Source organism: Carassius carassius, chromosome 4, assembly GCF_963082965.1.
Source record: "Carassius carassius chromosome 4, fCarCar2.1, whole genome shotgun sequence".
NCBI classification, from domain to species: Eukaryota; Metazoa; Chordata; class Actinopteri; order Cypriniformes; family Cyprinidae; genus Carassius; species Carassius carassius.
Genome location: NC_081758.1, coordinates 32,834,899 through 32,849,763, shown reverse-complemented (window position 1 = coordinate 32,849,763; position 14,865 = coordinate 32,834,899). Strand labels below are relative to the sequence as shown.

General features: G+C 36.1%; 2 protein-coding genes across 6 annotated transcripts; both read left to right on the top strand.

The window, feature by feature from the left end:
* Positions 1-129: 129 nt before the first annotated feature.
* LOC132139841 (ribose-phosphate pyrophosphokinase 1) lies at positions 130-7,006 on the top strand. 3 transcript variants are annotated; one of them, XM_059548488.1, is made up of 7 exons: positions 130-391; positions 1,072-1,255; positions 1,507-1,605; positions 1,781-1,905; positions 4,804-4,977; positions 5,116-5,275; positions 5,748-7,006. In XM_059548488.1, exons 1-7 carry the CDS (start codon positions 270-272, stop codon positions 5,838-5,840), a joined length of 957 nt encoding a protein of 318 aa, XP_059404471.1. In that variant the 5' UTR covers positions 130-269; the 3' UTR covers positions 5,841-7,006. The 3 variants fall into 3 exon arrangements, with proteins under 3 accessions (XP_059404471.1, XP_059404470.1, XP_059404472.1); XM_059548487.1 differs by having other exon boundaries at positions 131-391; positions 1,072-1,261; XM_059548489.1 differs by lacking the exons at positions 130-391; positions 1,072-1,255 and adding an exon at positions 1,297-1,352.
* Positions 7,007-7,758: 752 nt separating this feature from the next.
* Positions 7,759-14,054, top strand: LOC132139833 (T-box transcription factor TBX5-like). Of its 3 annotated transcripts, none has more exons than XM_059548466.1 (9): positions 7,929-8,060; positions 8,929-9,101; positions 9,617-9,711; positions 10,194-10,313; positions 10,807-10,954; positions 11,641-11,793; positions 11,908-11,999; positions 12,793-12,929; positions 13,586-14,054. In XM_059548466.1, the coding sequence occupies exons 2-9, from the start codon at positions 8,958-8,960 to the stop codon at positions 13,981-13,983; spliced, it is 1,287 nt and encodes a 428-aa protein (XP_059404449.1). In that variant the 5' UTR covers positions 7,929-8,060; positions 8,929-8,957; the 3' UTR covers positions 13,984-14,054. The 3 variants fall into 3 exon arrangements, with proteins under 3 accessions (XP_059404450.1, XP_059404449.1, XP_059404448.1); XM_059548465.1 differs by lacking the exon at positions 7,929-8,060 and adding an exon at positions 8,320-8,557; XM_059548467.1 differs by lacking the exons at positions 8,929-9,101; positions 9,617-9,711; positions 10,194-10,313 and having other exon boundaries at positions 7,759-8,060.
* Positions 14,055-14,865: the final 811 nt, after the last annotated feature.

The following is a 14,865-nucleotide window of genomic DNA, read 5'->3' as shown; positions in this document are numbered from 1 at the left end:
ATGTGTCTGTTTAGCTGCCAGTCATCCAGCCCCAAGAAATATGTCCAATCATAGCTCCGACATTGACGCGCGCCGCAGTTTATGGGAGTGTTTAACACGGAAGTGGGCGGGACTACGAAAGCACATAGTGGTTTTGCTACGCGAACGGATCCGAATCGATCAGAAGAGAGAACCGGCATCAGGTCCTCGGCATTTTCTTTAATATTAATTTAGAAGAGTGTTTTTTTTTAAAACACCCCTACAATATAGGCACCACGGATCAGTCCAGGATGCCAAATATTAAGATCTTTTCTGGCAGTTCGCATCCGGATCTGTCGCAGAAGATCGCGGACCGACTGGGACTCGAATTGGGCAAAGTGGTCACCAAAAAATTCAGCAATCAGGAAACCTGGTGAGTTATTTAGAGTCAGAATTGCAAGCTTTCCTAGAATGTTTTGGCTAGAATAAACGAAATGGTAAACACATGGTAAACGTTTTTTTTTAGTTTGTAGTTTTATGAATTGGAAGGAGTCATATGGCGCAATGCGCCTCATACAGGCAGCAGACTCAATTTCCCAGCATCCACCTGCACTAAGCATGTGACTCTGGGGCCGCTAATGCTAATTTTAAACGTCCTGTCTGGCCTCCTCTGCCACGTGAAGAGTGTTACTGCTATTAAATGTAGTGCTGCTGCGTTTTTAATTTTTTTAGTTATTTTAATAGTATTAGTTATAGTTCTGTGCGTATAAGACGTAACAAAAAGGAAGGAATATGCGGATACACAACCATTTTCATATTTTGAGATGAAAATATAATGTTGAGTGGAAGACTTGTTACCTTAAAGATAAAATGTGTCTCTCACTCTTTATCTGCAGCTGATATGTGATAAACGCAGCCAGGTTCTTGACGCAATAGTTTCAGTTTGCTTTTTAGTCGTTAACAACACAGTCTGATCCCCAGTGGTGACCATATTAATATAAGATCAAATCAGATAACACTCCTCTAATCAGGCAGACAAGAATATATTTATAGTGCATTGTCTTTAGTGACTGAGACTCAACCATGTTTATGTGTGTTTTTGTCTTTGTGTAGTGTAGAGATAGGAGAGAGTGTGCGTGGAGAAGATGTCTATATTGTCCAGAGTGGCTGTGGTGAAATAAACGACAATCTTATGGAGCTGCTGATCATGATCAATGCCTGTAAGATTGCATCAGCATCCAGAGTCACTGCGGTGATTCCTTGTTTCCCCTATGCTCGTCAGGACAAGAAGGACAAGGTGGGGGTGAGGGGAACAGCTTGCCTATTAACACGTACACACAGTTAATCATACATTAACCGCATCACTGTTGGTGGATCCATGTGGGCTACTTTCTGTAAGTCTTCTGTGTCAGTTTGTGTTTTCTGGCCCCTTGGCAATCTGAAAGACATGGCTAATTATGCTTGTTTAGCCATGTTAATGTGTATCTGGTTAGTAGTTTTTGATGCTACCCTTTCATGAGTGTATGTTTATGAGTATTTTGTCTGTAGAGTCGGGCTCCAATCTCAGCCAAGCTTGTCGCCAACATGCTGTCTGTATCTGGAGCAGACCACATCATCACTATGGACCTACATGCATCTCAAATTCAGGTACACACGGTGCAGCACCTTTCCACCAAACACACTCAAAATTAACAATTATCTCTCACCAGCAGAGATGACTGGCATGAGTACTGGGTGGGCCTTAATTTCTTCAGCATTTTATAGCTGTGAGACTTGGATAGGAAGATATATATATATATATATTGATTTAATGTGTTTTTAGGGGTTCTTTGACATCCCAGTTGATAACTTGTATGCTGAGCCGGCAGTCCTCAAATGGATAAAAGAAAACATCAATGAATGGAAGAATTGCACCATTGTTTCTCCTGATGCTGGTGGAGCCAAGAGGTGTGTTTTCATTCCTTTTCTGTCTGTTTCTAAAAACATTGGGTCTCATTCACTAGCTGTACGTACACACGGATGTGTGTGATATGCTTCACACAGATTTTTATGAGCAAATCATGACTTATCAATAACTTATTTTTTTAATGATTTAAAGAAAAAAGAAAAAAAAAAGAACGCTTGATGCCCCACATAAACAAAATTATATACTCTAGGTGGGCTTATAAATGTATTAAGATGAAAATTTATACATGGATATTAAATCTTTAAATACTTTCATATAAAACATTTTATCACTAGTTTAAAAAAGTGGCCTGATTTTCCAGATTCGCTGAGAGTGGCTAAAGGCCCAGTGTGCTTCAAACAAAGTTAGTTTCCATTCTTTGTTTGGGGCAAAAAGAAGTTCGAAAAATATTTACGTATTTATTTATGCTGAGTGATTATGTACTGTTTCCAAACTTTCCAACACCCCCTGTGCTGCTGGAGGCGGGGTGTAGATTAATGTAAATGTTTTGTGATGCTCGTGCATAAGCCCTAAACACAACAACAATGAAATGAAGAAGTGTAGACAATCTAGATGTGAGACGGGCCCCAATGGTCAGAATATTATAGACAAAAGAATAATGATTAGCAGCAGTTCAGAGACAAGTATCATATTTGCAATACAAAAGAACCATACCATTTCCACAATCAGTCCTTTATGGGAAGTGTGAACGTCTCACAGTCTGAAAACTTTAGCATGATGTGGAACAAATATTGGAGTCCTCTCAATAACACAAACCCGTTTGTTACTTTATTTTATTAGTACTCAACTGGATAAATGTATTGTTGTATGTTCTTTTGGCATTTAATTTATTGTATACCTTTTAAATTTGTTTATTGAAAGAACAGCAGCAGTATGGTGTAGCATTTATTTAAAACACATGTATTTGGTACTTGCTAATTTATATATTTCCTGTTTCATTCTTTTCATGGCTTTAGAAAACTTGCATCTGATGTTTCTCTACGTTTCTTTTTGCATATCTTCGGGTCGTCAGCACCAAGCTTTGTTGAAATTTCTTTCTAGGAATTAAATACTTTCTCTGAATGTTTAATGTCTCCGCGAGCAATAGTACAGGTGTGGATATATCTGGGGCAGCTCATCTATTCGACACTCCATTGTATTCATGTTGTAGTGACCAGTAGTGTGGTTCTCCTGAATGACCTCCGCTGAATAAGAAACGAACCGTGAAAAAAAATAAATCCAACTCAGCTGGAGATGGGTGTAGATTCAGGTAAACGTGTGTTGCAACGCTCATGCATATGCCCTAAACACAACAATGAAATGAATAAGTGTAGGCAATCTAGATGTGAGACGGGCCCCAATGGTCAGAATATTATAGACAAAAGAATAATGATTAGCAGCAGTTCAGAGACAAGTATCATATTTGCAATACAAAAGAACCATGCCATTTCCACAATCAGTCCTTTTAGCATTACGTGGAAAAAGTCAGTTTGTTACTTTATTTTATTAGTGTTCATTTATTTTATTAAACTGTATAAATTGTTATATCTTTTATATTTTGTGGTGTCATGATTTACTTTAGATAAAAACAAACGTTTATTATAGTATGTTCGTTTGGCATTTTAATTTATTGTATACCCTTTAAATATGATAACTGAAAGAACAAGAGCAGCAGCAGTATGGTGTAACATTTATTTGAAACGCATGTATTTTGTACTTGCTATCTTCTATATTTCCTCTTTCCTTTCATTCTTTTCATGTCTTTGGAAATCTTGCATCTGATATTTCTCTATGATGCTTTTTGCATAACTCTAGGTGGTCAACACCAAGCTTCCTTGCAATTTCTTTCTAGGAATTAAATACTTTCTCTGAATCTTTAAAGTCACTCCGCGAGCGATTAGACCAGTGGAAGCTCAAAGGTGTTTTCAGAGCCAAAACGAACTCCCCCAGAAATTTTGCTTTGGTCAGCTGTTTTGGACTGCCGAAACGAACTCAAAGTGTTTAGTTTCGGCCTGATTTTGTGTAAAATTACATCATATCAGTTCTTCGATTTCGTTTGGAGTACAGCCTTTAAGCCTGTGCGGAAACCTCTTATATGGAAATGGTTTGGGTGTGGTTTATACAAATGGCTAACCTCAGGCACACAGTGGCCAGTTTAGAAAACTCCAAATTCATTGACATTACAACAAGGTTAAGAACAAATTGGAGTCTGTTCGCACATGTTGTGAATTAGGTGGAATTTTTTTACAGAAAGTTTTCCTGTGTATCAATGAATAATTCACACAAGCATTAGTGAATGAGACCCAATCTTTTGTTTTATCATATTTGAGTATTGGATTACATATCATTTGATTTTATAGCAGCATAACCATTTCAGATTGTTAAACCTGGAGAGCTGTAGTTCATAATGTTGATAAGGCTCTTGAAGACGATGGACATGAGTGTGTTTTACTCTTTTAGGTGTGGGGGGTAAGGAAATGTCAGTTTTGTGTGTGTGTGTGTGTGTGTGTGTGTGTGTGTGTGTGTGTGTGTGAGACTTGGCTAACAGTGGATACCGTAGTTTGGCCTAAACCTTTAGCTGTACATTATAGTGGTTGGCTTTTTTTTTTTTTAATCCGATTGCTGTTTGAAACCTTTTTAAGCTTGGCTAATTTAATCATGCTGATTACATCATGTGATTTTGTTTCTTGAGATATTGACTGGCTACAGCGACCCTTTTGCAACAGTTTAAGACACTGGAGAGAGTGAGCTTATTCGCACTGGTGTTCTTACTTGTATTTTTACTGTATCCTTTGTGCATGTGGTTTCTTGTGACACTTGCAGAGAAGTCTGAATGCATCCATGGTCATTTCCCACTGTACTACAGAATGTTACTTAAATTATGTTTTCTATTTTATCAGAGTGACATCTATTGCAGACCGGCTGAATGTGGACTTTGCCTTAATCCATAAGGAGCGGAAAAAGGCCAATGAGGTGGATCGTATGGTGTTGGTCGGGGACGTGAAGGACAGAGTTGCGATTTTAGTAGACGACATGGCAGACACATGTGGGACAATATGTCATGCGGCTGACAAGTGAGGACACGCATGATACACAGTCACTTTCATGCTCAATCAAATGCGTTTTCATGAATATCCTAGTAATCTGTCAGGCCTCATGCCTCCATGTTCCTGCCTGTGTTTAAATGCTTGTGTGTCTCTGTCCTCTATCAGATTGGTGTCTGCAGGAGCCACTAAAGTGTACGCCATCTTGACTCATGGCATCTTCTCTGGGCCAGCCATTTCTCGTATCAATAATGCCAACTTCGAGGCAGTTGTGGTCACCAACACAATTCCACAGGAGGACAAAATCAAACACTGCAACAAGATTCAGGCACAGAAGTTTATCTTATAGAAAATTGTTGAGGTTTAATGCTGGGTCATAATTTCTAAATAATTATTTGTAATCTAAGTTAAATTGAGTTATTCGTAAGTTAAACATACTATTCTATCAAAAGGAAAACAGGAATATTGTTCAAATATTGAAAATTTTCTGTTTTAATATATTTATGTATTTATTCCTGTGACTGAACAGATGAAATTCAGCAGCCATAACTTCAGTCTTCAGTCGCACATGGTGCTTCAGAAATATTTTTTTTATGCTGAGTTGGTGCTCAAGAAACTTTTCTAATTATCATTATTGTTGAAAACAGTTCTGTATAAAATGAATTAAGTAAATTTACTGACCCCAAACTTTTGAACAGTAATCTGGTATTACCTTCTGGAATATTATATCTTATTTGTTTTGTTTTTCAGATCAGTTTCTTTACTGTGTGTGACTAATTTATTTCTCTTTCCCTCTCCAGGTGATCGACATTTCGATGATCCTGGCTGAAGCTATTAGGAGAACGCATAATGGGGAGTCAGTTTCATACTTGTTTAGTCATGTGCCCTTATAATATACATACACACTAAACAATGTCTTCACACATGCCATAACTGTGTACAAACTCATAAGATGGAGAACCATTGCTGGCTCTGTTAAGTCATGTTCCTTTGTAAGAGTCTCATACATGAACCATTTAACTGGAGACATATTCTGGACAGTGAAAGAAAAGAATGAAAGCCGTTTGTGCAACACACAGCTCCCTCTTTCTGTTGCATGTGCTGACTCACTTTTTTCCCAAGAGTATTGTGATATGTAACAACTCCTATCACCTTGATTTCCATTCACTCTTCACTCACAATATTTCCCCTGTCTCTCTTTGGTATATAAACATTACCTGCATGTTAGACTGAGGATTCACTTGAAAGTTGCTGTCTGTTATTTTCGCCTTAGAAACCATTTAAACCCAACGAGAAGACAACCCCTGCTTATAATGGAAAATCTCTTGTAATACTGGATTTTTTATTTTGTTTTAGCTCTGAAGTTTATTATGTAACTTAAAGGTAAGATAGATGTTTATGACTTTTGTAACACTTTAATTTTTTAATAGAATCTAATAACTAACGTGTGGTAGACTGAAATAGAATGTGGGTTAAGCCCCTTTAGATTGCCGTTTTTATGGCAGCCTGGGTTTTTTTTTTTAGTTTTTTCCCCCCTCTTCTCAGGTTTTAGGTTGATATTTTTATTTTTCTTCATTACTTTATTAATTTTCATCTCTTCGGGGTCTTTTGACAGAATGAAAACCAGTATCTTGGTGGAAAAAAATAGGTCACATTTTTAAGTTGTGATGAAATGTTTCTTTTATATCTATGTTCATGTTTACAGTTACGCAGCATTTTTGACTGCCTGAACACAGATCTGTGAAGTTCCCTTTAGATTTGACTCTAGAATTGGCCCGACCAATCAGCTTGTTGAACTATATTTCTGTTGTTTCTTGCTTCTAACTGTGTGGGTCAGTATGTTTGGTTTTGGAGTTTGTTTTCTTTTTCCATGCTACTTAAGCGAGAACAGAGATAATACACTTAACTATCCTACAGCTTACACTGGAGCAGTAAATGAGATGACAGAGCTTGATTTGATAGATCTATGCCATTTGCCTTAATGAAGGAGATAAATGCGGACGATTGCATCTCATCTGAATGCAGAATAATGAATAAAGTATTCCATGTATAAACTGCACACCCGTTTGTGGTCTAATTTTCAATTTTTATGCAATTTCATAATTATATTTTTTCACCTTGATGTTTCATGTGTTTTAATTATTTCTGTTCAGTTTTTAATAATTTAAATATTTTAAATTGCTTTTCTTAATTCATAAATTCAAAAACATGGCACATATTTTTGTGGAAATATTTAATTTGATATTTCCATATCACACGATTTAAACGTTTATAGTAACATGGTGGTAATAATTTAGTTCACTAGCTAGGTGGCGCAATTTATTAGTTTTACAGTTTGAAAGGCAGACTTCTTGGAGTTTTTCGTAAAATAAGAATAATTCCGTAATTTAAAAAAAAAAAAAGAATTGTGTTTATGTTTTAACGTAATTTAAAGACATCAACAAATATGACTGCATGAATGGTTTGAATCCAAAGAGCTATAAATCTATTTATCCGTCAATCAACAGAAACAATAATTAAGTCATTAATATTTAATGGTGAAGAAAACGGATTCCCTAAATAATCGTGTCGTTTGTCAGGATCACATTAAACAGACCCTCATCCAAATACTGACGTGTCTCGAGCACAGCATCGAGCTCGCGTTCTCCGTGCTGTCCTGACTTTATCACCACACACGATTGCGGGATTACCGTCTTATCTTAACTAACTAGCAATGTTCCCACGGCTCCACACTGCAAGCTATCCTGTTATCATCCACTTGTCTTATTTATGGATGCCTGTTTTGAAGTAATGTTGAGTAGCGTATATCATGAGTGACAGAGAACGCGCGTGATTGGTCACAAGGGTCGTTCATTAAATAGATCAAATGATATTTCCATAGTTATTATGACTGAGGGAATGTTGTTTTCTGTCACCAGCAAACAAATACAAACGGAGTCGCGCGGTGAAAGAGAGAGAGAGAGAGGACAGAGCGCTCGCCTAGTTACCTCTTTTCGACCTCCTCAACTTTTAACCCCGGAGCGCGCAGCCGTCGCGCGCGGTGATGTTGACGGACAATCGCTGATTATTTACCGAACAGTTTGGAGTCTGAGGATAAATTCTGCAGCAGATATGTGAGTACTGCGAATTTCTCTTCTGACGATAGTTAGGATGGCTCCTCAATTTTGAATTTCTATTTGGAAAGCACAAGAGGAACAAGCATATTTATCTTGAAGGAGAAGAGGTGTTCGCGCGATGTGGGTGTTTATGGTGAATTTTGTCGCCGTGTGTGAGTTTTATACACTCTATGGTTCGGACATGGCGTGTCATGATGAGTGTGTGAATGAAAAAGGTGTGACGATATAAAAGGCATCACATTAGTGGGAGACGGGGTGGATGGAGGGAGATAGAGAGACACTGCAGAAGAACGGACGGAGCTCGGCAAAGGGGTTTGAGAAGAGAGGAACATCAAAATTAAAGCGCTCTCAACTATTTTTGCAAATATTTTTATTCGTATTTAGTTAGGTGAAGAATTATACGCCTCTTGGAGAAATAGACTAACAAATCAGTCGGGACGAATTTAAAATTACGTCTTGTAGGCTATTTTTCGAAAAGCTCATTAAACAATGAGGTAAGACACAACATAAATCCAAGTATATGCGAGGAAAATATAAAGTTGAAATAAGTTATGGGATTATGTTGAAATAAATTAATAAGAATTTCCGATAGCCGGCATATAGCATGTTTTCCAATAAACGTTTTACATTAACAACCAAAACGTTATGTACTTAAATTCTCTCCAACGAACGCTAAAATAGCTGAAAACGCGAACCAGCAATAATTATATCAAGGCAAAATATATATTATCGACAACTTTATTGGCTACACAATCATTTGAAGAAATTAATTTGTTACAGTTTGTGTGGATTTTTTAAATTTAATTTATTAATTCTGGAGATCACCTTGTGAAAATATTTCTGTTTTCCATTGCGCATCTTTTAGTTCACTGTAGTTAAACTCAAACGGGGGGTATGGCGAATTTAGAGTTCGGATCTCAACAGTCATGTTCCGGCGGCGATTCTCCAGCGATGGAATTCGAGAAGGATAAAGATTCTGGACATCACGGTCGGTGCAAAACCGGCTCGCCACCGCTGCAAACTCGGCTCTCCCAACAGGTCAGCCATAATGTGCACATGCAGCCTAAACGAGAATGCGAGGCCCAGATTCTGCTGTCAGATTTTTTGTCAGTATTTGTTTGGACTATTATTGTATTGTAATAATTGTGTTATTATTATTATTATTATTATTATACTTTCGGTATTGGGCACATTGGAAATTCACTAAGAAGGTGGCATATAAATTAATAATGTTTATATGACAAGCAAATAGACATTTTGTAGCATCACACTCAGGATTCAATACAGGAGTGCATTATTTATGTTTGCCTAGTGTAGCTATTTAAATAATTTCCTCTGTCTTCAAAATGTACACGCGAATCTTTTTAATTTGCTTTCAAACTCAATATTATTAACAACTGGTCTCGATAATCAGTTATGATTCGTATGGAATAATAATAATAATAATAAACAATAAAAAATATTATGTTATTATATTGTTTGTATTTGTCAACATATTTAGGCAGAAAAAAAAATAATATTTTTTATTTTTTTTTGCCGACCCTCGCGCGCAGGGTATGGAGGGAATTAAAGTTTATTTGCACGAGCGAGATCTCTGGGCGAAATTTCATGATGTCACAACAGAGATGATCATCACCAAAGCTGGCCGGTGAGTGACTATTTTTTCTACCCCACAATGTATGAAGATCGAAAAAAATATATATTTCTTTTTATTAAATATTCGTGGATCAGACCTATTTTCAAAACAAAATTGCACAGGAAGGATGGATTTGCCATCATATTCAAACATGCTGGCTGTACTATTTTGGTTTGATTCATTTCCAAATAAATATATTCTAATTTTGCTTGTGTTTTTAACCAGTAGGTCACTTTAAATAAAACTGAAAATTATAAAAAATTAATATCTTTAAATATGTGTGATAGAAATTAATTATTGCATTTTTGCAAAAAAAAAAAAAAAAAAAAAAAAAAAAAAAAGACCTCGTTATGACATCCTGTATGACTTAATGAATCAGGAAAATGTTGACAAACAAGACAATACTCCATTGTATTAAAATTATTATGACCATTATAACCATTATTATTTGACTATTGTTGTTGGCTCTCTAATGGATCATTCATCTTTTACAGACGAATGTTTCCCAGCTACAAAGTGAAGGTAACAGGCTTAAACCCCAAAGCAAAATATATCTTACTGATGGACATTATTTCAGCCGACGAGCATCGGTATAAGTTTGCAGATAACAAATGGTAAGAAAATAATAAATTATCATTTATATAAACTATAATGTTAATAAAATACATACATTAATAGAAAGGTAAACAATTAAAAAGATGTTTGATTCTTTTACAACAAAGAATATTAACAAGACATTTTATTAAAAAGATTTTGAATGGTGATTGAATCAATGTATGAAAGGCTGTTGATCTGTTGAAAATGACTGGATGAAAATTAAAGGTGTAGCTAAATCAATGCATGCAGGAATGCTAAGAGAAAGGTATGCATATAGAAATTAACTCTGTTGTGTGTTGATGATGTTGTGAAATGATGCAAAAACTAATAATAATAATAATGCAGATACAAGTCTTTTTGTTAGTGAATACTGTTCAGTGAGTGGAGGATCCAAAGCAGAGAAACTCAGCTGTATCTGAGACAGAAGTGCATTTTGCAACCTGAACCTTTATCTCAGAAGTCCTTATCTCTTTATATGACCAACTTGTTCATGTCCTATCTGCTCTGCAGGTCTATCAGTGGTAAAGCTGAGCCGGCGATTCCAGGGCGACTGTACGTTCACCCAGACTCTCCAGCTTCAGGAGCTCACTGGATGAGACAGCTCATCTCTTTCCAGAAACTCAAACTCACCAACAACCACCTGGACCCTTTCGGACATGTCAGTGATGTTGCCAATCAAACTGAACTGGTTATTTAAATTACCGATGAACCAAACTAAACTCTCCACTGGTTTACACCACAGTTGGATTGAACTGGACATAGAACAGGGTTTTTATAAGGTCTTAAACCCTTCCATAAAATAAGGCCTTAAATTAAGTCTAAAATGCATAAAGTCAATGTTGCATGCATTGCTAAATTAATATCTTCCTCAGTTGTCTTGTTTTCCAAAACATATTTCTAAACCTAAAATCAAGCTACATTTACTTAATATGCAAAATGAAGATATTTTATTATTTTTTAAATCATACACACAAATGTTTATGCAATTTTACAGAAACCAGATTTCTTATCTCATGTCACTTTGGTCCTCAAGTAACTGTATATTGATTTAAGACTCTTTAGACACTTGCCCTGGACAACAAGTCAAAAGTTCTGAGGAAGGACAGAGGTTTGAAGAAGAGGTTTTCTAGCTTCTTCTTCTTCTTCTTCTTCTTTTTTTCCTTCTTTTTTTCTTAACCAATTTAAAAAGTATAATAGAGATCCAGAACAACAACAATAGTTTCTTTACATTTTCTTTGCTTGGTCTTAAAAAGGTCTTAAAACATCTTACCCTCATAAAACCTGCAGAAACCTTGATGAAACCAACGTGTTGATAAGGAAATCTCATCCTGTTATTTTTTGCAGATAATTTTAAATTCCATGCATAAATACCTGCCTCGCCTGCACATTGTGAAGGCAGACGAGAGGAACAGCTTTGGCTCCAGCAATACAAGTTTCTGCACACACTCATTTCCTGAGACAACCTTCATCGCTGTAACTTCCTACCAGAACCACACAGTAAGCAGCAGGACCTCTATGATAGTAAATAAATGGAAAGATTTGCAGAAAGCAGCAGTGTTCATCTTTAATCCTCGTTTTTTTGTTGTTGTTTTTTAATTTTTATTTTTTTAGATAACTCAGCTGAAGATTGAAAATAATCCATTTGCTAAAGGTTTCCGTGGAAATGACGATATCGAATTGCATCGCATGTCCCGTACTCCAAGGTGGAACACACATACTTTAAACATATTAATAATACGTATGCAAACATTTTTACTTTAGTGGATCATAACAGCACCATGTGTTTGTATGTAAGTATTGATGAATCACTAATGTACTGTATAATTTTCAGTTTTCTTTTATGTGTTCTATGTGCCTGCATGTCATTATGTGTTGCATCTCATAGCCACTGAAGTTGTTGTTTAAGATACACAGAGAATATGTTGTCCTTTTAACTAGCATGGTTTAGGAACAAAAGTCAAAGCTTTGTGTTGCATGTTGATAGTATTGGATGTGACACACAAGAGAGGGATATTTATAGTGTAACAATATTAAGAGCAGAGCTGCACAACACACTGTCACACAGAGGTCACTGAAGGGCTAATGTGTGTGTGTCTAAGTAGATGCGTTTTTGAGAGAGATAGTGAGGAAATCAGAGAGAAAGAGGAATGAGTCAGATCGAAAAGGGGGTATATAGAAAAGATTTTTAGCTACTGTAATTGTCTCTTAGCTTAGAAATTTAATTAGAAACGATCAGTGCAAATGATATCCGTTACCCTCGCCGCCCCACCGTGCCAATGGAATTCACGAGCCTACTCTCTATCTTTTAACACCCTGATAGATCAACTCTAGTGGCAGTGGTTTGTGACCCTTCCCCTAAAAGTTCCCTAATGGACAGGGCTTCTGAAATAATCTGAACATATCTTTTAAGTTCTTTTTTCTAATTTCCCAAATTTTGTCTGAGTCTCTGCTGTAGGAACAAATGCATCTGATGCCTACTTTACCCTTTTTCCACAGTAAGGAGTATCCACTTGTACCACGTAGTACTGCAAGGCAACATGTATCTCCACCCTCTCCTGACTCCTGTCTCTCTCGGTCAGAATACACTTTAACACAAAAACCCAGTCCTGGCTATACCTGCTCTGATATTTCAGGTACATAACCATTAGGCATTTTTTTTTATTACAAGTACCTTAAAGTATTTAAACGACACAAATACAGTAATGGTCACTAGAGTAACAACATCATATTGTAACAAATATATACGAAATATAACTAGGAAAATCACAATTCTTAATTCACAAAGTCATAGTCCACTATTAAGTATTAGTAACCATAACTATTAGTTATGTAATTCGACAGAGAGGTCAGTAAAATTTGGTGTTACTATGAAGAAATGTTTTGAATTGCTTTTTAATGTATTTTAAAATAAGCAATACATATTGTGTTGTAGGACTTAAGGAAATGTCCATAAACTTTACTTAAACTACCAGTTTCTTTTTCATTTTTTTTTACAGATTTTTTTCTTACAATGTAATTTGTTTTGTTATAGTAGCCATAATCTCATGCATTTTTGTTGTCTAGGCCTTGTTCTGTATGTGGAAGAGAGCACTCTGTAAACCTTTTGGCATTCTGCATGCACGCTATTATTAATTCAAAAGCTCTAATGGCAGTCTTCTAAGCAAGCAGCAACAAACTATGTAAACCCAAAACAATGAGCAATCCTTTTAAGGCACAAATCCATATTTCTAAGCTGGATTGCCATGTCTCTGCTGGGATGATTGAAACAGGTTTGTTTTTCTCTCTGCAGGTGACCACAACCTCAATGAAACCCCTCCCACTCATGACCCCACCTACCACCTCTTCACCTACCAGCTCTCTCCGGAGGTGACCCCTGTTCACAGCGCCTCCTGCAGTATGGACACCACACAGCACCAGCCTTGCATGTATGGAAGCTCTCAGGCGGGCTTGGAGGATATCAGGTGGGCATCGTATACAGACAGCACAACTTACCAAAGCTTTTCTTCAGCTAAAGAAATGGGTGGGACATTTTGTCCCCCCACTGACCTCTCTCAGGAACTGTATCCACAATACACCTGTGAGGTGGGTGTCCAGTCACACTGCCTGATGACTGATTTCTCGCTTTATGGTTGCAATCGATCATTCAGCCAAAACCAGCAACCAAACAGCTGGTGTGGGGGGAGCTGAGCAAGGGTGTCTAATGTGTGTGTGTGTGTGTGTGTGTGTGAGAGAAAGAGAGAGAAAGAGAAGGGAAACGAGTCTGTGGTAATGTTCTCATAACTTTATCCTGAAATCACAAGTTTGCATCTGTTTTGCTTCACAGTTTCTACCTTGTTGTGACTGAGGTCTAGCAAACCAAAATTATATATATATTATAATTTATATATATAATTTATATATATTATAATATAATTATAATTTTTTTTCAGTTCTGCTGTATCATCAAAATAATAAAATTCAACAAATTGTAATATAACTACAATTGTTATTTCACATATTATTATAAATATTTGTATACATTTTGTTACATTTTTATAATTTTATATATACTTTTTATAATAATATTTTATATTTGCTGATGCTTTTTGTCCTTAACATAAATGAAAATATAATAAATTAATAAGATAATAAAAAATGTAAAATAAAGTTTCCAGTTATGACAGCTGGAATTTTACAGCCTGAAGAACCATTTTGTTTTACAATTTTAACACTGATATGTATGAACTTATGACACATTAACAACAACAAAAAAAGCTTTATTTTAACAACAAAGATTTGACTAATCCTAAAAATTTTTTTTTTTTTGGGTTCACGGTCACAATCACTGTGGAGCAAGTGGAAACTAATGGAGTTTCAGGATAAAAATGAGAGATTTTCATTTAAAATAGACAAACAAAACATTAAATTTCCTCTTATCTGAACCCAGTGATGAACCTTTGCACGTCCCTTGCATCATCAATGATATGTGTGTGAGATTTTGTGTACATGTGTATCAAATATCTTCTGGTAAAAATGTGTGAATCTCTGTTACCATTACCACAGGAAATGATTTATTTCATCAAGATAAAA